The sequence below is a fragment of the Grammomys surdaster genome, unplaced genomic scaffold (assembly GCF_004785775.1).
Source record: "Grammomys surdaster isolate TR1022 unplaced genomic scaffold, NIH_TR_1.0 271, whole genome shotgun sequence".
NCBI classification, from domain to species: domain Eukaryota; kingdom Metazoa; phylum Chordata; class Mammalia; order Rodentia; family Muridae; genus Grammomys; species Grammomys surdaster.
In genome coordinates this window covers 10462058-10486411 of record NW_021604712.1, presented here as the reverse complement: position 1 = coordinate 10486411, position 24354 = coordinate 10462058, and the positions used below count along the sequence as shown (strand labels likewise).

At 42.6% G+C, this 24354-nt stretch overlaps 2 protein-coding genes across 2 annotated transcripts in view; both read right to left on the bottom strand.

Annotated features, from left to right (window-relative positions):
* Positions 1-24354, bottom strand: part of Fam189a1 (family with sequence similarity 189 member A1) — a 385760-nt gene that overhangs the window by 86355 nt on the left and 275051 nt on the right. Inside the window, exon 3 of the mRNA XM_028776704.1 lies at positions 5868-5978. Coding sequence (XP_028632537.1) covers positions 5868-5978 — 111 coding nt within the window. The remainder of the gene's footprint in view (positions 1-5867; positions 5979-24354) is intronic.
* Nsmce3 (NSE3 homolog, SMC5-SMC6 complex component) lies at positions 21724-23022 on the bottom strand. Its single transcript, XM_028776705.1, has one exon. The coding sequence runs from the start codon at positions 22937-22939 to the stop codon at positions 22100-22102; it is 840 nt and encodes a 279-aa protein (XP_028632538.1). The 5' UTR covers positions 22940-23022; the 3' UTR covers positions 21724-22099.

Below are 24354 nucleotides of genomic sequence, written 5' to 3'. Positions count from 1 at the left end.
AGGAACTGGTGTCTTTTCATTTAAGACAGAATAATCATCATCCTATGATTCACACTGTATTTGAAAAGCATTCTCGTTAGACTTCTCATTTAAAGATACAGAAAAGGTGTGACAGCAACCCCAAACACTGGAAGGGTTTGATCATTAAAAATACATCTTCATTCAAATAAAGTTGATGCCATGGGGGTTTGATGCACACACAGTCTGGAGCTAAGGGGAGATATTTGGGAACAAGCTGAAAATCAATATTCTTTCTTCTCCTCCTTGTCCTCTTCTCCTCTTCCTCATCCCCCTCCTCCTCCTTGTCCTCCTCCTCATCATCATCATCATCCCCCTCTTGTTCCTCCTCCTCCTTGTCCTCTGCCTCATCCCCTTCCTCTTCTTCCCTCTCCTCCTCTTCCCCTTCCTCCTCTTCTTCCTCCCCTTCTTCCCTCTTTTCTTCTTTTTCATCATGAATTTAATTGTAACAGCATGTTTGTTTTAAATCCTTAAATGATGTTTTTCAACATCCTATGGGGTTGAAAGAAATTTTTGGGAAATTGTTCATGTGCTCCCTGCTGGCAACTGCTACCTAGTTGTCCCACAGGGAGCCACTCACCATGATGCCCCCACTTGCTGCCCACCCATGTGTTCTTTACTATCACCATTAAGGTGTAGTAATAATAAAAATAAACCCAGTGGATAGAGAGATGGCTCTATGGTTAAGAGCACTAGCTGCTCTTGCAGAAGACCTGGGTTCAGGTCCCAGCATCCACATGGCAGCTCACAGCTGTCTGTAATCCCAGTTCCAGGGGACCTCTTTGAACTCCTACATGCATGTGGTGTACAGACATACAAACAGGTTCAAACACATCCACACAAAGTTACTAAATATTTAAGAACCCAAGACCCACAGCATTTACCAATACTTAAGAAAAAAAGTCTCTAAAATTTAGAGAAGCAAGAAAACTGTTCATAAACTTAAAAGTTGGGATGCTTTTCTAGGCAAACCACAGATCTGGGGAGTTAAATGGGGATGCAGATAGACAAGAATTGGATACAACATACAATTTCCCCCCAGAAAGAACACTGTGACAAATGTCAACATGTAAATAACAAACCTCAGGGAAAAAGAACTACTATAACAGATAAAATCTATGCTTCTTAACACAGTAAATACATAGTAACTATAAAAATGACAGCAGAATAGAAAAATAAAGACACTGGCAATGTACTTTTCATTAAGGAAATGAATGTTATATAATGATATCCCAATTTTCCTGCAAGATTCTTTCAGGACATTTTGGATAATACACAAAACAAGAATTTGCATGGTGATGGGTAGCCACAATGTTGTCAAAAGTGTTACATGGTACCTTGTTTTTTAAGATGAACTAAAGAATAAGTTGATAAATCTTATTCATTTGTATATGTGTGTACATGTGTGCATGCATCTGTGTGTGTATGTGTGTGCAAGTGTGTGTGTGTGTCTGTTGTGGAATTCAACCCAAGGCTTTAAGCTTACGAGGCAAGAGCTCTCCTCTTGGTTTTCTGAAATAAAACCTCAATATGGAGTCCAAGGTAAGTTGTGATTCTTCTGTGTAAGCCTCAAAGTGATGAGACTACAGGTATTTGGCCCAAACAGAATTAACTTTATCAAACCAAAGTGCATGCATGTACATTAACTGAGATCCTCTCCTTTTATCTTCTCCATGCCTATCTCCAATTTCAGGCCTCACACACAGCCATGCCTTCAGCACCTAGGTCAGCTCCCTGCAGCAGGTACCCGGCTTTGCACTTGGGTATTGAGTGTGCAAGCAGGGTCACATTCTCTGTCATCCTCATTCGACCAAAAGACCAGGCTCCTTCATGAAGGTATAGCAACTAAAGCACCACACAACCTCCCATCAGAATGTCCCACTAGCCTCTAGTTAACAGCAAAATTCTTTCCAAGAATTCATGTGGAAATGTCAGCAAGGTACACAATTGTCTGACAAAAGCAATGTGCCTGTGTGTAAACTGCCATACATGCAATAATGATACACACACACACACACACACACACACACACACACACACACACCGTGCATGAAATAATGGCTAGAAAGAAAAGAAGAAATTGATGATTGCTACTTCTGGAAGACAGAGTGTGTTTGAGATGTTTAAAATAATAAAAAAGTTACTTTCACTTACATATCTCTCTTATGCAGGGAAAACTAGATGATTTTAAATTATGCATAGAAAAGAGACATAAACACTACATGTCCATATGGTTATGTATCAACTATTCTAAAGAGAACTAAAAACCACAATTAATTAGTTGAGAAAATTTAGATAAGACAAAACATACACTGTCTTTGGATGGGAAGACAAAAGACTGTCTCAAGGCTATGTATAGACATTATATGATTCCAATTAGAATCTCATATCCTTTCTTTTGATTCCCAGCTCCATGGAAATGTCAAAGTTCATCTTGGAGCGTAAACATTTAAGAACAGGCAAGAATGTTTTTTAAACGTAGGCTAGATATTTGTGATAGGTATGGGGCAGGGATTTCTAACCAATTATAAAACTTGAGAAGATAATTTGCTGGACATGGGATGTACCTTTAACCTCAGCACTTCGAGCGTGGCACCGGGTGGGTCTCTGCGGTTTTGAGGCCAGCCTGATCTACCCAGTGAGTTCATGCTAGCCAGGGCTCCAAAATGACACCCTATCTCAAAAAACAAGAAGATAAAAGAGAAAGTAATGAATGGCCAGAAACAAAATTGGGACAGAATCAGAAGCCCAGAAGTAGATAAATGGGTCTAACTGTCCATGTGTACATGTGTTCATACATGTAAGTGAACTGGGAGGGTAGGCACTAGTTGCATGTTGACTGCATTATCCATTATATATTTCTTGTCTCTACCACTTTTCCTTATTGTTGCAACAAAATACATGATAAGAAGCAAGTTAAAAAAAGGAAGGCTTTATTTTGGCTCACAGTTGGAGGTTACAATATCCCTTATTGGGGAGCGGGGGGAAGCGTGGTGGCAGAAGCCAGAGACTGCTGGTTACTTAGCAACCAGAAAGCAGAGACAGGTAAACTCAGACACTCAACTCAGTCTCTCTTTTTAATGAAGTCTGGATCCCCAGACCAGGATGGTTCCACTCACTTTAAGGACTGGTTCTCTCTTCTCAGGTAACCCAATCCAGAAGCCACACTCCTGGATACGTTCTGAATTTGTCTCGAAGGAGATTCTAAACCCTGTGAAGTTGACAGTATTGATCGCAGCTTCTGATTTTGTGTTGGTGAAGTACCTGTTGAATGCTACTGAATTCAGTCAGTTGTAGAAAAGTGTTCTAAAATGTGAAATAATATTTGTGAACAGTTACAAATCAAATCACAACCAAGCATAGTTGGCAGAGCACACGTGACTCTACACTACGTACAGACATAGCTGTACACATGTACATGTGGTGTGCACAGAGAAGGCTGCGAGATACTGTACACTGATTGATGAGCTTTGTTTTTTTCTATCTTACAGTGGAAAAAAAGATTCTGTTTTCATATTTTTGTAGAGTTCTATCTCATTTAATACTCCATGACGAACATAGTGGGGCAGACAGTTGCCACAGACAATAGGAAAGGGAAGGAAAGCTGGGGAGAGAAGAGAGAGAACTGTGTAAAGTCAGATAATATTAGCAGAAGGCCATGGCTCCAAAACCAGAGCTCTTGGTGCCACATACATAACCCCTAAGCCTACAAGGACTGGCTTGTGTGTGCCTGAGCAGAGAGACTGTGTCCTCCCTAAGTGAGACAGATGGTGATGCAGCCACAGCACCGTCTAGCCAGAGACCTGTGGGAAAGTGTGCCAGTGCAGCTCTCTGTGTGCATGTGATTGCTCTTCTTATTCATTCATCAGGGGAAGAAGGCATGAGGAAACTGGGGCTGACTTTCCTGTTCTTTCTTACAGCACTGAACGTTCTGAAACAGGGTAGGTCTGGGATTGACAAGGTGGTTTGGAGGAACCTGACACTATGTGAGCTTTCTCTTCTACCTGGCTGTCAGGCACTGCCATTTCATTTTGTCCCAGTCACTTGGTTTCCCATAGTGCTTTGCATAGGAAAATAAGAATCCCAAATAAAATCTCCTAACCCCCTGTAAATGGCTAGATTATACTATGTCTACTGCATGAAGTACTTGGGATCAAAAAGAGTGCCAAGTTATGGGGACAGGATGGCAAGTCTCCATTGTTGATAAAGATGGAGTCTAGGCTATATAGGTTCTTAGTAACCATGAGGACACAGCACCTCGAGAGGATGGTATTGCAAATGTCACAGTGAAGGAAGCCTAGTTTGTGCTCTCTAGAACTGTTAAAACTAAGACCCAACAGTTAGTTTTTGTAACTCAGAAGCTTCCTCAGTGTTGAGACTGTGTCAGTTTTCCTCCTTGAGCCCAAGCAACATGGTCACAAGAAAAGGCAGCACAGTCCTGTCAAAGAACTATTCAGCATACTTCCCTCCTGACTTCCCAGACTGATCACTGACAGGCAGAGCAAATAGACTGGCAGCTGGGGAGTAGCATGGATCCAAAAGGAAGCCCAGTGCTGTCTTAAAGACGAAGAAGCAATGCCAATGTCCCTACCCCTGGGAGCCATGGCCCTTCTAGGAGTCTAACTCGACCCACACATGATGTCACTAGATGCACTCGGTTTCTGTTCTAAGGAGATTGTAGAACTATGAGCTAACCTACCTTGAGGCGATGATTCTGTTCAGCAAATCCCTTGCTGATCCTCTTTAAGGTGCACCACATCACCTCCAATTTTCCTAGTGCAAAAATCTTTTGAGAAGCCGGGCGGTGGTAGCGCACACCTTTAATCCCAGCACTTGGGAGGCACAGGCAGGTGGACTTCTGAGTTTGAGGCCAGCCTGGTCTACAGAGTGAGTTCCAGGACAGCCAGGGCTATACAGAGAAACCCTGTCTCGAAAAACAAAAAAAAAAAGTCTTTTGAGCTAGCATGTGTGTGCCTGCACACTCCCCACAGACACACACACACTGTGCTGGCCATTTTTTGTCAGTGTGACATAGTTGTAGTCATCTGAGTGGAAGGAGCCTTAACTGAGAAAGCCTGTAGAGCACTTTCTTAATTAGTGATTGATGAGGGAGGACCCAGTCCATTGTGGGTGGTGTCATCCCTGGGTTGATGGGCCTGAGTGCTATAAGAAAGCAGGCTAAGCAAGCTATGAGGAACAAGCCAATAAGCAGCACCCCACCACGGCCTCTGTATCAACTACTGCTTCCAGGTTCCTGCCTAGTTTGAGTTCCTGCTTTGTCTTCCTTCAATGCATTAAGATTCAGGATATGTAAGCCAAATAGCCTCTTTTCTCCCCAAGTTGTTTTGGCCATGTTTCATCACAGCAATACTAACCTTAATTATGATACATACATATTCATACACACGTACTCATACACACACAGGTGCATGCACGCACACACGCACACATGGGCGGGGTGGGGCACTGAAGCTAATTGCAGTACACGTGCATGCCTGCAATCCCACCACTTGGGAGGCAGATGTGGGAACACTGTCAAAAGTTTGAGGCTTTCCAGCTCTATTTAATGAGTTCCAGGCCAGCCATGGATACATAGGTGAGATCATGCCTCAAAGGGGGGAAAAAAGGAATAATTTACATGAGTAAGTTTTAATCAGGAGAATTTATAGAAATGAGACATGAACCAGTGTGACTGAAATTCCCTAAGCAACTAAAAAGCTAATGAATGGATACAACTTTCTCTGAGACTTGAAGAGCACAGTACAATTAGCCCTTAACTGTCTCCCTGCAGCATCCAAGCCTCTGACCTTTACAGAACGTTTTTTTATAGGAAGCCTTTCACTACTCACCAACTGGCAGCCTTCGAGGGAGCTGACAAGCTGAGCATTCTGGCAGGAGAGGATGGAGCCGGCCAGGTTGAGCATCACACACACTGCAGAGAGCAGCATGAAGAAGGTGATCTGGAAGCCAACCAAACACAAATTGATTACTCACTTGGCGAGCCTAAGAGGGAAAATGGCTCGGCTTTACAGACGCTTTAGCTTAATGAAGTAATTACACGAACAATATTTATGTTTTAAAGGAAAATGTGATTGTTTCTCAAGATGTCAGCTTCATATTACCCTAAATAGCAAAAGAGAAAACATTAAAAAGCCACGGCAAGTTACCATGAATTTCTTTGGAACCAACAATTTTAATTTTAGAAGCTAAACCTGAAAATACTATACATTCCAGGCACTCAATAGGAACATGCCAGAACTTATTAAACAAAACCAAGGGAAAGGGGTGTATTGATTAGAAGGATGTTAAATTGATTTTGTTTAGTTTTTAGTGTGGAAAATTTTGCACATGTGCAGAAGAGAAAATATAAAGAGGCCCCGGGCACTGTCACCTATCCTTAGGAATCAGCCAACTCAGCGCCAGCTGTTCTTCCCTGCCTCGCTCATGGGGAATACTCTGTCAGAAACGGAATCCATATAATCCCATCCCTAAACGATTCAGCATGTGTTTCTAGAAAATTGTGAGCCATTCCTGTAAATATTACTGAATTACTGTTGTCATGCGTGTTAAAAGTAAACGCTTGCTAGTATCGAGTCCTAGAGCTGCTTATCCTGCCTCGCTTGCTTCTAGTTTCCATGCTCTGAGTCAGGCCACCCAGGCTATAGTGAAGGTCCATATAGTGTAACAGTTATGACTCTTCCTTCCTCCCCCCTCCCTCCCTCCTCTCTCCTCTGTTCTCTCCACACAGGGTTTCACTACTTATCCTAGTCCAGCTTCAAACTCACAATCCTCCACCCTACTGCCTCTCATATGCTGGTAAATCTTAAATCTATGGGTTTCCACCTTCCTGTTTTTTTTTCCCCCTTAAAACTTACTGAAGAAACCAATTCATCACCTCCATAGAGTGGATAAGCAGGCTGGGTCTTATAAGATACCCTTTTGTGATCAAGAGTAATCTAAGGCTAATATGATCAGAAGCATGGAAAGTGTCAGGAAAACTTGATAAAGACTTTGACACAGGTGAAAAAACACTAATTGCCAGTGGTTCCTAGTGCACCCTTCTGGGCACCTTTGCCCTTCATAGTCATTACACCATTTCAAACCATTCTGAGCTGCAGAAAATGGACATTAGTGCAAATGACTCCTGGCAATGCAAATGTAAAGACATTCGGTCCGGTGGAATGGAACTAATTGTCACCCATGGCTACCAGCAACTTTTACATCTACTTCTAAGTGTATTTCAGGATTACGAAAAGCCATGCAGACAGCGTTTGAATTTCTACTACAAGTGCCTGGAAAAAGTACTGGTTCCTTCTTGAGATCGTGAGTTTTATCATCTTTCACCTATGTTTATTACAATGTTTTTTTTTTAAAGATTTATTTATTTATTATATATGAATACACTGTAGCTGTCTTCAGACACACCAGAAGAGGGCATCAGATCTCATTACAGATGGTTGTGAGCCACCATGTGGTTGCTGGGATTTGAACTCAGGACCTCTGGAAGTGCAGTCAGTGCTCTTAACCACTGAGCCATCTCTCCAGCCCTATTACAATGTTTAAATCTGCTTCCTGAGCAATGACTAGTAACTTCACTTTGGTTGTGTGTGTGTGTGTGTGTGTGTGTGTGTGTGCGTGTGTGTCCTTATACACTTCCTGCCTCAGGCCTGGAGGCAGGCCTTTCAATGAGAACAAGATTTAGATGCCACAATTTTTGCATGTAAGGTGTTCTTTCCACTTTAGATGCTCATTATTTTCAACGTTTCTGTTGTCAGACATGCCTTGAGTTTATACTGACATTTCTGAATCAAATAGGAAGCTTTTAATCTAACCTATCAATCCTAGGTCTGCATCTCCTTACAACCATGCCAGAACCCTTTGTCTTCAATATAATTGTGATTAATTTCACAGCTCCATAAGTAGCCTCAAATTACCTTACAACTACCAACACACACCATAGAGATGGTTTAAGTTGGAGATCTCTCTGCATCTTTAGAAAGCAGTCTACCAAGAACAGTCAAAAACATTGCATTGTAAACCCATAAGTTCTCTTCTGTGTGAGCTGGGCTCCCTTCTTGCTGTTCAGTTATTGTTTATAACAATTCATTGCATTTCTGGTTTCCAGAGTAACTGACACAGATGAGGGGATTGATCCTTCCCTGGGACACTGAGTAGGTGGTAAACACTGCTAAGATTTAGTGTCAGTCTTAAGTTAGGTTTATATTGTAAGTGACCATTCTGATGTTCTTTTCCTATAAATAAGAGAAGAACTGTAGACCACTCAACTTGACACTGCTTACCAGCTGTTGGACTGCCCCTTGCTTCTCTGGCTTCCGTGAGCAAAAGGGCTTTCAGTCAAACAGCCAGCCAGAACAACCTTCTACTCACACTGGCCGTTCTGAACACTCCAAGGACATTTTGAAGAAACTACATGGAGATCACAGCTGCTTACTCTGTCTCCTGAAGATGCAGCCCCAGTCAGGACTATTTCAAACAACTTATACCCAACGTTTTGCTATCATAAGCCTTGCTGAACTCTAGGTAGCCATTTCTTCCCAGGCCAGAAGAGGAACACTTCTCCTGTGGCCTAATAGGACTATTGTCACTGGTACAAGAGACAATGCTGTGATTGGTGCAAGTGCGAATCTATTCATCTGAGAAATTTGCTGTGATTAGGGCAATGACCTCTCCTCTGGCTGTCCTATCAGGACAAGTAGCCAGGGACACCTTCCTGCCACCTGCCCTGCCATTCCAACATTAGGCCTGGTAAAGGTTTCTCTTGTTGCCTATTTTCAGTAGGGTGAGCTGTGCTGGTAACACAAAGGAAATGATGACAGAAGCACCAGAAGAGTGGTGGTGAGGACAGAGACACCAGCACAGCACCAGCACAGCACCAGCACAGGACTGGCACAGGACGGGCACAGCACCAGCAGCAATGGTGGGCACCAGCACACTAAGCTGCAGGATTAGCCAGTGGCCAGCTGTCTGGCTTCTGTAGAAGTGGCAGGGATGAGCAGCTTGCCTACTCCGCTGCAGAAGCAGCAAACTAGCTACCTACTCTACAGCCAAAGAAGAGGGAGGGCAGAGCCATTAGCAAGCCAAACTGCAGAAGCACCAGAGTGCCTGGTTGCATTGGCAGCTGAAAAAGATGCAGAACTGCTGTACAGTGGCAGCAGCCATGTCCTCTAAGAGCAGCCATGGACCTCTCCTGAACTATGATGGCAGCAACTATGATGGCAGCCACAGTCAGAGAAGGCAGCTGAACAGTCCCAGAGAGCGGCCATAGCAGGGACAAGAGGGATGACGGGGTAGAAAGAGGGTAGGAAGCTGAGGCTGGAGGACAGAAGTCTGTAAAGAGAGAAGTTAAAATGTAGGTCCTGGTGACAGAAGAGTCCCAGAGAGCTGTGACAACTTTCAGCAAGGATGTCAGACCTCCCAGGGTCAGCAGCTGTAGCATTGATCTCTGTCAAGGGCTGAGGAATCCTAAGGGCTGAAGAATTCTAGTTCCTAGGACCTGCCCAGAAACTGCACCAATGGTCACTAGCAAGGGTAGAGAAATCCCATCTTCCTGGAGCCGCACAATTGCTCTAACAAGAGAGAGGAGCCCTGCTACCTGAGGCCTACACAGGATGTTAATACTAGCTGCTGGGGCTGCTAGGGCTGCTGGAGCTGCTGGGACTGCTAGAGCTGCTGCTGCTGGGGCTGTTCTCAAAAGCCTAAGGATTCAGATACTTCCAAACCCCAATACTTGAGGGGCTTCTTCCTTTCCGCTTGTACTTTCGATCTGGGTAAAGCAAGCAAGCTAACTGGTTCTGAACATTGATTCAAGGGTCCCAACGCTCAACAAAAAATTACAAAGCATGGGAAGAAACGTCAAATTATAGATATTCACAGGAGAAGTTGCCACAGAAAGCATCTAGAGACAGCTCAGACATGGGGTTTAGTTGAAAACCTCTTAATCCTTACTGTTGTGAACATGCTTCAGGAAACCCAGGACCTAGAACTAAAGGAGATCAGGAAAATGATAGGTAAGATGGGCTGGGTATCAACGCAGGGGAGTACAAACAGGAAAGAGACAGAAACTGCAGGTAGAGAATAACATAGTTGAACGGAGACACAAGAGTGCAGCTCCAGGCTTAAAGCCATTGTAAAGAAGCATTATTTGCAATGTCGGGAAACAGAGACGAGCCATAGACGAGGAAGAAGAGAAGCTAAAAAACCTAGAGTAAGTGCTAGCCATAGGTAGAGTACTGGTGGCAGGTCTAGGGGAAGCAAGAAAAGATATAACAAACCAAATCTGAAGATCTCATGGCTAAAATCTCCTGGTATCTGCTGAAGACATGTTTGCATATTCCAGCTGCCCCAGGAACTCCAGGCAGGAGACTCAGAGAACCACTTCTGAACACATTATATCTAAGCTAGCAAAGGCCAAAGGTGTGACCAGAAGCTTCCAAACAGAGAGATGAAACTTTTTTACTAAGGAAGTAAGATGTCTTTAGTCATGTTGGGATAATACATTTACAGTTCTAAAAGGAAAACAAACAAACAATCCTGTTAACCCATAACTCTATAGCCTGCAAAACTATCCTTTACAATTGAAGGCAAAAGCAAGACATTTTCAAATAAATACGCTAGTGCTCAAAGCAGAAAGGTATGGTTGGCAAGAAATCTCACAGGGGCTCTTTACTCTGAAATGACAACCTACTAGAGACTAACTAAAGCCATAAAAGAAGGGAAAAAATCTCTGGATTTTAAAGCTAAACATATTATGTTAAAAGGATAATTACATGTTTAGTCTGTTACTTCTCTTTTGTTATTGTAGATGTAAAACTGCATTAAACAAGTCAAGAGTCACACAATATTAAAAGATGTGACAACAAGGGAGTGGCATCAAGAAGAATAAAGGTAACAGACACTGCTGATATTAAGCTGGGACCAGATGAGTAGAGGCTTAAGGTGTTGGATGTGAGTTGTGCTCCAAAGGTTGGTGACTTGATGCTTGGTTCTCAGAGTCGATACTGAGAAGCAATGGATGTTTGAGCCAGTTGAGAGGTGCTTGGGCCTTTGTGAACACTGACCTTGGAGTTCCTCAGGAAACCCAGTTAGTTTCTTTGAAAGTGGATTGCTAAAAGAGAAGCCTGGCCCTCTGCCCCTGGTTCCCTGTCTCTGCAGGGATGCCTTCTCTTTGCATGTGCCCCATGACACCATTCATCATCAGGGTTTTAGCAGAAGCTGAACCCAGAGGGTACTTCATCTCGGACTTTTCTGCCTTCAAAATTGTGAACAAAGTATCCAGTGTCAGATAGTTTGTTATAGCAATAGAAAAATGATCAATATAAGTGTTCACTAAAATTTTCAAACTTAGCACTGAACAGCAGTGAAAATTTATGCAGCAGGGTCTGGAGACCTGCTCGTATGGCTCAGCAATTAAGAGCACCGGGAGGACCTGGGTTTGATCTGCAGCACCAAATGGTATCTCACAACCATCAGTAATTTCAATTTCAAGGGATCTGACACACTCTTCTGGCCTCTGTAGGTAATGCACACATGATACATGTGGTGCAGACATGCAGTCAGCTAAAGAACCCATAGGCATAAACAAATAAACATAAGTAAACCAATAAAATAAACAACGGGGTATTTAAATCAATAGTGAATGGATTTAATAGGACATAAAATAACACACTGGGAAAGTTTATCCAACCCAAATGAAATAATCATTGAAAAGAACAGAAATATTAAAAAATACTTAAAATATATACGAAGCAAATAAGATAGTAGAATCACTTAAACCATGATAGTTTAAATATTTGATTTGCAGTCAGCGATGGTATAGTATGTGTCTTTTAGAAAGAGATCTAAATTGCATGTTGCAAAGGAGGACTATCTTTAGGTACAAAGACACAAACATTTAAAAAATAGTTTAAAAGGACAGCACAAGAAAACAGGCCTGGCCATTAGAGAGAGAGAGAGAGAGTTACTGAGGCTACACTAATGTCTTCAAAATAAATAAAGTGTGAAAAATTGCTACAAGGACCATAAAATGTGCAGTAATGTATCAGGAAAAAAAAGCTAGTTCACGAAAATAGGCAACTACAAATATATGTATCAAAACAATCGAGTCTTCCAAATGTGAATCAAACCAGGACAGGACTGAAACTTTCATAATTTATTTTTAATAATGAAAATGTCTACATAGAATATCAATAAAAAATAAGGACCCAGAAATAACATAGGCAATGAAAACTGATAGAAATGGTAACATCCCAACCTCGGGGACACATCCTAACCTTGGGGACACTGCCCAAACTCGGGGACACATCCCAACCTCAGGGACACATCCCAACCTCAGGGACACAGTCCAACCTCAGGACACATCCCAACCTCGGGGACATATGACCTCACCAAATAAAGAATAGTGAGATCTAGGATCTGTCTGCAGAAGGCAGGTGGTTCTCAATACACTGTGAATGAGTGGGTCCATGTACAGCACTTGCCCTCACTAACAGGAAGTAATGCCAGCAATCAAAATAGAACCCAAGCATGCCAGTTAGCCAAACACCCCTAAACAACCTCTAGGTAGAAGAGGAACTCACTAGAAAATAAGAAAAAGGAAAAGGAAAGGAAATCTTTACAATAAAAGAAAGAAAAGTAAAAACTACAGCAACGCATGTGGAATCCAAGAAAACCTGTGTGCAGAGAGGTTTCAGGCAGTGAATATCTGTCTGTGTCCAAAAAGAAAGAAGACCTAGGGCAAGATTCTGACATTTCAAAGTAAAGAATTAAAAACTAAGAGAAAATGAATAACCAATCCAGCAGGAGCAGGGAAATAATACCCAGCAGATTAGAGGCAAGTGAAGTCTACACAACAAAAAAATAGTAAATTTGGGCAAACAAAACAGAAGTTGGGTCCTGGCAAATATTACCAAAATTAGGAAGCCTTTGAGCTAAAGAAACAGAGAGAGAGAGAGAGAGAGAGAGAGAGAGAGAGGATACACATGAAACCAAAATGAAAAATGGAGTTATTAATACCAACTCCATAGAAATTTTAAGAACTTTTTAATATTATGGCAAATGTATTCATATGATAACATGTTCACTCATAAATTAAATATTAATGTGAAATTGGCTAGTTTTGCGACATAAAGATTTTTTTTCTGACCAATTCTGCAGGGGCTTCTCTGTATCCTTTTCTCAATAAGGTCTCCTCCATGGCCCATGAGACTTGAATGGAACATGACAATCTGGTAGTTTTGGACATAGCCCTGGGATGAAATGAATTCTCCTTGGCATGATCACTGGGAAGAGACAAGGTTTCCAAGCCTGTTATTTGTTCCAGCCCAGCCGGAAGATGGAGCTTTGCCTCCAAGGCACTGGGATATTAGCAGCAGCCCAGTTTTCTGAACAAACAGAGATGGAACTCTTACATATCAGGTCTCATTCTGATTCTGAAATCAGTCCCCTCCCCCCTCCATGCACACTCGCTCTTCCTGACTCTGCCTTCGAAACGCCCAAGTCTCCCCTGTACAAGTTCCCAACCCTCAACAATAACATAGCACCAATGAAAGTGTGTCCTTCCTACCTTAGCTGGTGTTTGGCTTCAGCTTGGGTATAATGACTCAAGAAGAATTAGAAGGGCAGTGAGAAGGCTCAGCTAGTAAAATTCTCAGTCATGCAACCCTGAAAACCTCAGTTTGTTCCATTAAGCCCAAGTTAAAACTCAAGTCTGTAATCCCAGCACTCCTGTGGAAGTGAGAATTTGGACCTGAAGCTCCTCTGTGCAGACAAATGCAGAAGTATAAGGGGGAAGCAGGGAACCAACTTCTGAAAAGCTGTCCTCTGCCTCCACATTGTGTGCTTTAGCATAAGTGCACTCATACACATACACATGTGTACATGTGCACACACTCATATGCACACTCATACACACAGAAGCACACACACTTATACATATATTCATGTACATAGACTCACATACATACACACATATACATAAATGCATATATACACATACAATATACAGACTCACACATATATATACATGCAAACATGTATACACCATATACATACATATATACATCACATATATATACACTCATACAGACACTACATACATACTTACACACATACTACATAAACATGTACTACATAAAACATACCACCACATATACCAATACATACATGAACATGTACTCTCACATACACACCACACATATACCACACATATGTATGTGAACATGTACTCACACATACAGACACACCACATATACACATATAAACATGTATTCACACAGACACCATGAACACACACAGCATGCATGCATACATACATACACACGCACACACACATATCCATATAAAAGTAAACCTTTGGATGGGAAGAAGAAGAACCTGCTGATACATTCACAAGAGATTAATAAGAAATCAAAATCCTAGCAAAGAGTAAAAAGTTCAGCCCTACCCTTCATTCCCAGTGAATTCTCCTAATGAGTTAATAGCAATCCTACTTTTTCCAAACTTGGAGGAGTGGGAGCACTTCTTAGCTTGTCATACAAGGCTGTCATTATCATGAAACCAAAGTCAGGCAAAGAAAACCATAGGCAAATAAACCTAGGGAGACACACAGAAAATCCTCAACAGATACAGAAAGATTGTAATTATAAGAAGTACATACTCTGCCCTAGCCGAGGAGCTGTTTTGACAGATGAAAGTACTGGGGGAAGGAAAGTCAGTTTGCTCTAAGGATGTGATCTCTGCTAGGTGAACCACACTCCACTGAATGACACCATGCCCTACTGTGTATAGGCAGCACAAATTGAACACTGTGTGTTAAAAGTATTTTTAGAGGGCACAAAGTTGGGAGTGGATCTTGACGGAATTAGGGGGCAAAGGTGGGTGAATACATTCCAAATATACTATAGACAGATATGAAATTCTCAAAAAAGTATATATTTTAATGTACTCACAAATATTACTGGGCCTATATAACCTTACACAGGTGAGGTCCTTCTAAATAGTCAAAAGCATACAATAATTAACTAATTCTTATACAGTATGGCAAAAGAAAGTTCATCAGTACAGTTTTTGAGATTGGAATATTTTGTTTCTTGGACAATTCACTGTGCCAGCCATTAAAAAAGAGAGAATGGGCGATTCTTAGTTAGCAAGATGCTTCCTACACAACATGAGGACCTAAGCTTCATCTCCAGCACCTATGTGAAAATTCCCAAGTGTGGTGCATGCTCATGATCTCTCTGGTAGGTGGACGCAGACAAAAGGCTCCTCAGGACTTGCTGGCCAGCCAGACAGCCTGGCCTATCCAGCTGTAGGACCACCAAAGGCAGCCTGGTTTCTGGTTGAGGTAATGTTAGAAACCCTGGGGACCCTAAAGGGACAGCAGGCATTTTGCCTAGTTGAGGGACACTAGGCTCCTGACACGAGGCCGCAGCTTTCCATAGATTTGTGGTCATTGGTCACATAAGGGCAATGCCCCATGGGTGAATACAGATATAAATATGTAAACCCACTGAATTTAAAATTTTGGAGAAAAAGTGATATTTTATTTCAATTAAAAACATATTTTTTAAATAAAATTTTGATTGAAAAAAGGTAACATTTATTTGGAGGGAGGGCACTCATATACTAGGGCACATGTGTTGAGGTCAGAGAACAGCTTTCAGGAGTCAATTTTTACTTCCTGCAGTGTGGGACCCAGGGATCCAACTATGGTTCTCAGGCCCTGGTGGCAAGCGCCTTTACCCACTGAACCATCTCATTTGATCCACATTGAGATTTTGTTGAGAAATATAATACCTAGGGGATTTCAAAATATCTTTATACAAGCTATAAAGAAGGAAATGAAAAGTTCACAGTGACTGGAGAGGACCATCAGATGCTTATCTTAACTCGCTAACCAGAGTTGCAAACTGACAGTATTAACTGAAATTTTACATCACCCAATAGGATCCAGAAAACATGACACAGCAGTGTTTCCATGATATTCCTGACAAAGATGCATAATTCAAGTTTTATCAAGAAAACACAGTAGTTGACCTAGGCTAAGGACTAATACAAACTAACGACTTATGGCCTAGGTTTAAGTGTTAAAATCAGAGTAACCAGAATCTACAAAGAATTAAAAAAACTAAGAGTCAAAACAAAATACCTTTTTAAAAGTGACCTGGGGAGGAGGGGGGAGTGGAGCTGGAGAGATGGCCCAATGGTTAAGAGCACTGACTGCTCTTCCAAAGGTCTTGAGTTCAATTCCCAGCAACCATATGGTGGCTCACAACCATCTGTAATGGGTTTCTGGTGTGTCTGAAGAGAGTAACAGTGTACTCATACATAAAATAAATAAATAAATCTTTTTTTTTTAAATGAGCTAGGATCTGATCAGAGAATTCTCAAAGGAAAAAAAAAAGACACAAAAATAGCCAAAAATATCTTTAACACAAGTTAAAACTACTTTGAGATTTCATTAAAGCCCAGTCAGAAAGGCTAAGATGAAGGAAAAAAGCTGACAGTAAAAGCCGAGGAGGGTGTGGGGAAAGGGAGTGCCTCATTCACTGCTACTCAGTTTGCAAACTGGTGCAGCCATGATAGGAATCAGCGTGGAGAATCCTCAAAAAACTAAAAGTGGATTTACCACATGACCAAACACACCCTCAGCATCCTGCTCCATAGATGCCTGCTCGGCCGTGCTCACTGCTCTACTCACACTAGCTAGGAAATGGGGACAAACCAAATGTCCTTCAGCTGATAAACTGACAGTGAAATGTGGGGCACAGACACTACTGAGTACTATACCTACGTAAAGAAAAAAATGAAAGGCGAAGTGAGAGAGATCATTATACCGAGCGAGTGAACCCAGACCTAGAAAGACAAACACTGCGTATTTTCTCCTGTTTGTGAATCCTAACTCTGAACCCTTAGATTTGAGTATATAGACTGCCGTAGCTGCAGAAAACAGGAAAACAAAAAAAGCCAACCGGGTGGAGGGAAGAGTGAGCTCCTAGAAAGGGGAAAACCTGAGAGGCAGGGATTAACTGGGAAGGATGGTGGAGGGCAGGGCTGAGGGAGAGGAAGGGACAAAGAACAGAGGATGTTGGAAAAGGTCACAGGGAAACATACTATGTACTGAAGCACTACATCTACATACGTACATACATACATACATACACACACACACACACACATATGTGGGGGTGTGTGTGCACATGCACACATGTGTGCACGCAGTGCCAGCCATGGGAAACCTCCCTTTGAGTTGTTGCTCAAGGGAGTCAAAGAGACTCCCCAAATAATAGGCTACTGTCATTGCCCTTGGTTGCTTGAATTAGATTTGACCAAGCTTTCCTTCTCCTTGAGGAGTAGTTTTCAAAGATGCTGTGAAAACAGTCAAGAGATAAAAGCAATTAATAACATCATCCAATGTAAAGCCTATGAACCATTCACCATAGCAAGATACACCCAAGGGTGCAATAGTGGCAGTTGCTATCTTGGGAATAACCAACAGTTGTCTAGTTGAATGTAAGACCCACACCATAGGAGGGAATTCATGCTTGGTACTATAAAACTCACTTGTGGCTGGTGAGGTCATGAACCCTGGAGAAGAACCTACTCCTGCCACTTCCTTACACAACTATAATTCCTACCTCCATTTTCCACACTTATCCTTAAATCCACAGAGAAGCACAGCCCCCACCCCTCATCAAAGTAGTTTCTTTCTGCAGCAGATGGAGACTATTACCAAAATCTTCACCTGCTCAGAATGCAGAGAGCAGGTGAACACTGGGCGCTCAAGCCCTACGGACACAGCTGTAACACAACCACCACACCCAAGGCTTGGAACAACACAGAAGGGCCAGGAGGGTTATTAAGAACCAGAGAACCAGGATGTCTGCTGTGAGATTGTGTCCTTTACGGAAGACAGAGAAGTTGAATCTATATGATCTTAACAGTATGACTGCCTAAATGAGATCTGATGAATGACAATACCAGTTGATACTCCAGAGAGGATAGGGGACGTCTCATAAGGCCTCACCCCTAGATGAAGAGCAGCAGGCTATTAAATAATTGCTGAGAGGGAGAATTAGCCTTCTTCAGGGATGAGTCCTCTACTTGATTGTCTAATCCCAACTGGTCAGTCTAATGTTCTCAGTAGTTATGATTATGAAAGAGGGGGAGGATATAGGAAGAGTTGAAGTAGAGAAGGTAGAATCGAGGTAAATATAGTATTGGAGGAAACTGTCAAAAATAAATACCTTCATAATTAAGAATTTCAAAGTGTAGTGAAAAATACAGGGTTACAATACCGATAATTAAAACACCTTAAAGTCAAATATGACAAAACCAAAAGCGTAGATGGTATTTGCAACTGGATTCAGCAGTGAACTGATGCACAGAAGATACAAAGAGTTCTCGAAAACCAACAAAAACATCTGATGCTTAAAATCGAATGGTCAAAATGAGGAGTAAAAGACAGGCTGATGTTTTTACACCAGGTGAGCAGATGGCACAGTGAAGTATTAACGAGGCACCCACATCCACACAGGGCTATAATGGCTGAGCGTTCACATGGGTTACAGAGTGTGCGGTGGCTGGCAAAAGCAGTAAGAACTTCATGAAAGGAAATCAAAATGAATGAATCAGATCATGCGTACATTAACTTCTATGTATACATGTAACTTCAAAAATAGCTGGTTAAAAACCGCTGTGAAAAAAGACACAAGGCCACTTACGTAAACCCATGAAAGTCTGCAAAAGGAAAACATATATTCTTCATGAGCATGGACATACATGTAAAGTTACAAAAACATATAATGGTATGATATGCAGCCCTGTAATCTGGTGAGAAAGATGAAGAGCTTATCTAGCCTCTGATGTAGCACAGCATCTCCAACAAAATAACCTGACAGTAAACTGTGAAGCTCTCAGACAGCTGGGATGTCATCACTGTATCTGACAGTTCTGAAACAATGGGCACAGCAGACAACTTAAGCAGCACAGCACAAGTGAAAGCTGGTTCAGGTCAGAAGCCCGTGGGCAGAAGGCAATTCATACACTAACCTAAAATGTAAACAAAAAAAGGACCTCAAGGATAAACTGGTCCTTGCTTAAAAATCTCCAGATCTACTTGTGCTGGTTTGTCAACTTGACATAAACTGGGGTCATCTGGAAAGAGGGACCCTCAATTGAGAAAATACTTCCATCATATTGGCCTGTGGAACTCTATCTTGATTGCTGTTTGATGTGGGAGGACCTAGCTCACTGTAGACAATGCTATCCATGGGCAAGTGGTTCTGAGCTGTTTAAGCAGGCTGGGCAAGCCAGTAAGCAGTGTTCCTTCATGTCCTCTGCTTTATTTCTAGCCTCCAGGTTCCCTCAGTGATAGACAACTGAAATAAACCCTTACCTCCCAAGCTGCTTGTGGTTATGGTATGTCACAGCAGTAGAAAGAAAACTAGAACAGTACAACACAAATCAACAATCAGTAGCCCCTCTTGTTCCTTCATATTTCATAACTACCAGACTCTAGTTGGCCTCTAGTTCAGGGCTGATTAAAGTCACCTGCCCTCACTGCCACCCGGTGAAAATATTTGCCTCCTCTGATGAAGATCTTACAGCAACTCACCTCAGAACAGTACTTACCGATTTGTGTCCAGTGTTTTGCCAGACATTATCAAGAACTCCTGGGCATATACCCAAAAGATGCTCTAACATATAACAAGGACACATGCTCAACTATGTTCATAGCAGCCTTATTTATAATAGCCTGAAGCTGGAAAGAACCCAGATGTCCCTCAACAGAGGAATGGATACAGAAAATGTGGTACATTTACACAATGGAGTACTACTCAGCTATTAAAAACAATTGACTTCATGAAATTCTTAGGCAAATGGATGGAAAATATCATCCTGAATGATGTAACCCAATCACAAAAGAGCACACATAGTATGCACTCACTGATAAGAGGATATTAGCCCAAAAGCTCAGAATATCCAAGATACAATTCACAGACCACATGAAGCTCAAAAAGGAGGAGGATTAAAGTTTGGGTGCTTCAGTCCTTCTCAGAAGTGGAAACAAAATACTCACGGGTGCAAATACAGAGACAAAGTGTGGAGCAGAGACTGAAGGAAAGGCCATCCAGAGACTGCCCCACCTGGGGATCCATCCCATATACAGTCACCAATCCCAGACACTATTGTGGATCCCAGAAGTGTTTGCTGACAGGAGCCTAATATAGCAGTCTCCTGAGAGGCTCTGCCAGAGCCCAACAAATACAGAGGAGGATGCTCACAGCCAAACATTGGACTGAGCATGGGGTCTCCAATGGGGGAGTTAGAGAAAGGACTGAAGGAACTGAAGGAGTTTGCAACTCCATAGGAAGAACAACAATATCAACAACCAATCAGACCTCTCATAGTTCCCAGGGGCTAAACGACCAACCAAAGAGTACACATGGAGCGACCCATGTCTCCAGCCACATATGTAGCAGAGAGGATGGCCTTGTCAGGCATCAATGGGAGGAGAGGCCCTTGGTTCTGTGAAGGATCGATGCCCCAGTATAGGGGAATGCCAGGGAGTGGGGGCAGGAGTGGGTGGGTGGGTAGGGGAGTGGGTAGAAGCCTGGGGAAGGCGGATGGAATAGGTGGGTTCCGGAGGGGAAACCAGGAAAGGGGATAACATTTGAAATGTAAATAAATAAAATACCCAATAAAAGAAAAATAAAAGAACTCCAAGGAATCTGTGAAGTTGTTTCCTGACTCATCTATAGCAACAAGAAGTTGTTGCTGGTTTTTTTCCCCATTTTACAGTTGAGACTGAGAGCTCAAAACTTACCCCCAAGATAACCAGTCTAACCTTTAGTTCAAAGTGAGTAGGTTAGATGACTTCAAAACCATCATGTCTCCATGCTGTGCCACACCTCCCAAAGCCCCTCATCTTGTGGTTGCCTTGTTCACATTGGTCTGTCTGGGTTGCCCAAATCAGACATCACCCTAAGTTCTTTTAAAGAACTATTCAAACATACCAAACAAGAAAACGGGAGGAACGTCTTAGCCCCAGAACTTGTAACGGCTCTCCTAGGAGTGATCTAGCATGCTATAAAGAACAAAAAGTAGTTCAAACATCAAGAGTAATAGTTAGGTATAAAGTGACTATATTCTTTCACACTGGGACCTTTTTGGAACTTTACATTAAGTTCCATATTCACCACCATGGCACACTTGATAGGGGATTTGGCCCATTCTATAGACACACAAGCTAAATTCTTATGGTGAAATAGAGTCTGCACTTGGGCAGCGATTCCCAATCAGGCCTGGTTAATCAATACGACACTGTTTTATAAACCCGAGACTTCATGATTTTGAGAACTTGCTCTAATATACATTCACACACTTCTGCAACAGCATTGACTTTAACTGGCATCATAGCAAAAACGTCTGGAATCATGACATTTCCTTATGAGCCACAATTTCTAACAGGGAAACAATAAAAATAATGGTGAACTGACTGAAAAGTATAGTATGTGTTATACTAGAAAAATTCTTAAATGGAACCCATAGGATAACAGAGTAATAATTATGAATATAAAAATGCCAGAAAACACGTCATATAGATTTCTTGGAACCACAAGCACTCATACCTACACAAAATTTGTATTTTCAAAGCTGTGTTGACAAGAAGCTAAAACAATTTCATTTTCAATTTTAAAGACTTTTTTATTTTCCCCATGACTAGTCATTAAGATAATAACTACCCCGTTTTTTTTGTCGTCTAGAACATCAAAGCAATTCACCTAAGTGTTCCTTCTTGAATATATTTGACATCATACAATTTCCCAGCTAAGCTTAGAAAGCTGGAAAACTCTTTTAAACAATAGACAGTAAAATGAAATTTTTCTTCCATCTCTTTAGCAATGAGAATTTAAAGCTCCAAACCATAACAAAAACAAGCAAACAAAAACCCCTGCGACACATCCTAACGTACTCTAGCACAAACAAGCTTCTTCCGACCCCCTTTCCCCTGTGCTTTTATACTGGATCTCTCAAGTCCTTCAGACTGCAACTCAATAGTTCAAGAGGATGTGGCTGGGTCACTAGCAGCTGCAGGTCTGGCCCTATTCTCCTCATCAGCCAAAGCCTCACAGTATTGTGCGGGCCAGTCTTTGGGGTCCTGATTATGGACTTTGGCCACAAACTTAAGGACTTTCATCTTGCTGGTTTCCAGGTTGGTTCGAGGGCCCCACTGTAATTCATAGTCCACAGGATCGGTGTGGGGTATCCTCCGGTACTCCAAGTAGCGCTGCCGCACAAAGTCTTCAGTAATGAGTTTCTTTGGGTCGCCAAAAATTAAATGCTTCTTAGTGGGGTACACACCGAGCCGTCGCAGGAAGTCCCAGACCTCAGTCTCGGTGATGGTGTTGCCTTTCATGAAGATAAGCCCTAGGACTATCATTAGCAGGCCCGAGGTGGGGGTACCCTGATCGCCTCTCACCTCCGCATCCTCCTCCACCGGCTCCAGCATGTTGATGAGGATGTAGGTATGGCTCTTGGGCTCCAGCTCCACCAGCTTGTACCCGAACACGTATTGCAGGCGCTCGGCGGCCAGCTTCAGAAGGTTGGGGTACACGTCCCGGTAGTCTCCCACCACGTGCTTCAGGATGTCGGTGCGCTTGATCGGGATCTTCTTCTGGTCCTTGATCAGCAGGAATTGCACCAGTTCGGCCACCTTCAGCTCCAGCTGCTTCTGGGTGCGCGGCCCCACGTTGGGGGCCGACAGGGAGGCGCGGGAGCCCTGAGAGGAGCCGCCCGCGCCGCGGGACGTGCTGGGTACTTCCTCGCCAGCGCCTCCCCAGTCCTGCTCCCGATCAGCTTGCGTGCTGGGCCGACCGCGGCCCCTCGGCTTCTGCAGCATGTCCCCGGTTGGCTGAGAGCAGGCCGTGTTGAAGAGCAGTAACCGCCAGGAAACTTCTGCCGAGCGCGCCTGAGAGGCTCTAGGAGAAGTCGCGGCGCGCGCGTTACGTCAGGTCGCCGGCGCGCTGCGTCCGGGAGGCGGAGCGATGAGACTGGGAGCCAGCCTGCGGGGGCGGGGCAGCCTCACTGCTACTGCGCATGCGGAAGGTCTTGACGGCGGCTGCTCCTACTAAGCTCCGTCCCCAGTTACAATGAGAATCTTTTAACTCATTATAGACTTGATGTTTGTGAGATCATCATAGAAATAGACAACAAGAACCAAAACTTCTCGGCAAGTGTGCGGTTGAATTCTGGGGCACACCTGTTTAAACACGTCTTATAGTTTTTGCTTAGGTTTTAAGTTACAAAGTTTGTATATGGAACACAAAGGATGTGTGTGGGGTGGGGAACTAAGGGAGAGGAAGAGAAGACCTGGGAAGTCAAGAAGAAAGTGTTGACTTGTGCACCAAATGCGGACATGAAAGACCCGGGGGGACCCCGTCTCGGCATTTTTTCTTGGCAGAGTTCATACCCACCTGGCCAGTTAATTTCTGTACAATCCCTTGGAGACTGTACGGATAGTTATTCTCAAAAGCAAGATTTCTCCTGCTGTTTTCAGGCTCATTCTCTTCATTAAATTCCAGCTAGATGACCATGAGAAACCACATAAGCATTGCCAATAACGTGTTTTAGCTTGGCAATGTGAGCTGACCTTTTGGAAGACATGTTTGTGAAAACTGCCTCGGATCCACATCCACAATTTTAGCAGAAACGTGTTAGAGGAATGCTAACCCCAGAGGCACTTGCTCTCTCTCTCTCAAGAGATTACCATTTAATTTAGGTTACCAATGGTTGGGAGTAGCAAATAATGTGAATCTCTTAATTCTCGTTCTTAATATGTAAGTTTTAAAATCTCAATAAGAAAGAGAAGAGCTATCATCCTTTACAATTTGTGGTGTGCGTGATTTGTAGATGGTTTAAATTGTGCGACTCTAATAGACAAAATGAGTCATTTCATTAACTTAAACCATCAGCAGGCTGTTGCTGTTACTGCTGTAGATCTCGGCAAATGGGTTTCTTCTCCATTTACTGACAAAGGAACTGAGTTTTCCTCTGTCATTTTTAAAGCTACGAAGAAAATAGGTAAACTATTCTAAGAACGAACTCAAATTGATTTCCTCCTTAATGCAAATATATTCAGAGGAAAGCAATTCAGATCACATTATTTGAATAATAACACCAAAACATGGCCTTATTAAAATTTCATTAAATGTAAGCAGCATAAAATTTTTGTTTATAATTCAATATGAAAATGCACTCTGATAATGGGACCTGCAATGCTAATATAAAATCTCATTCCATGTTGTGATTCAAGTG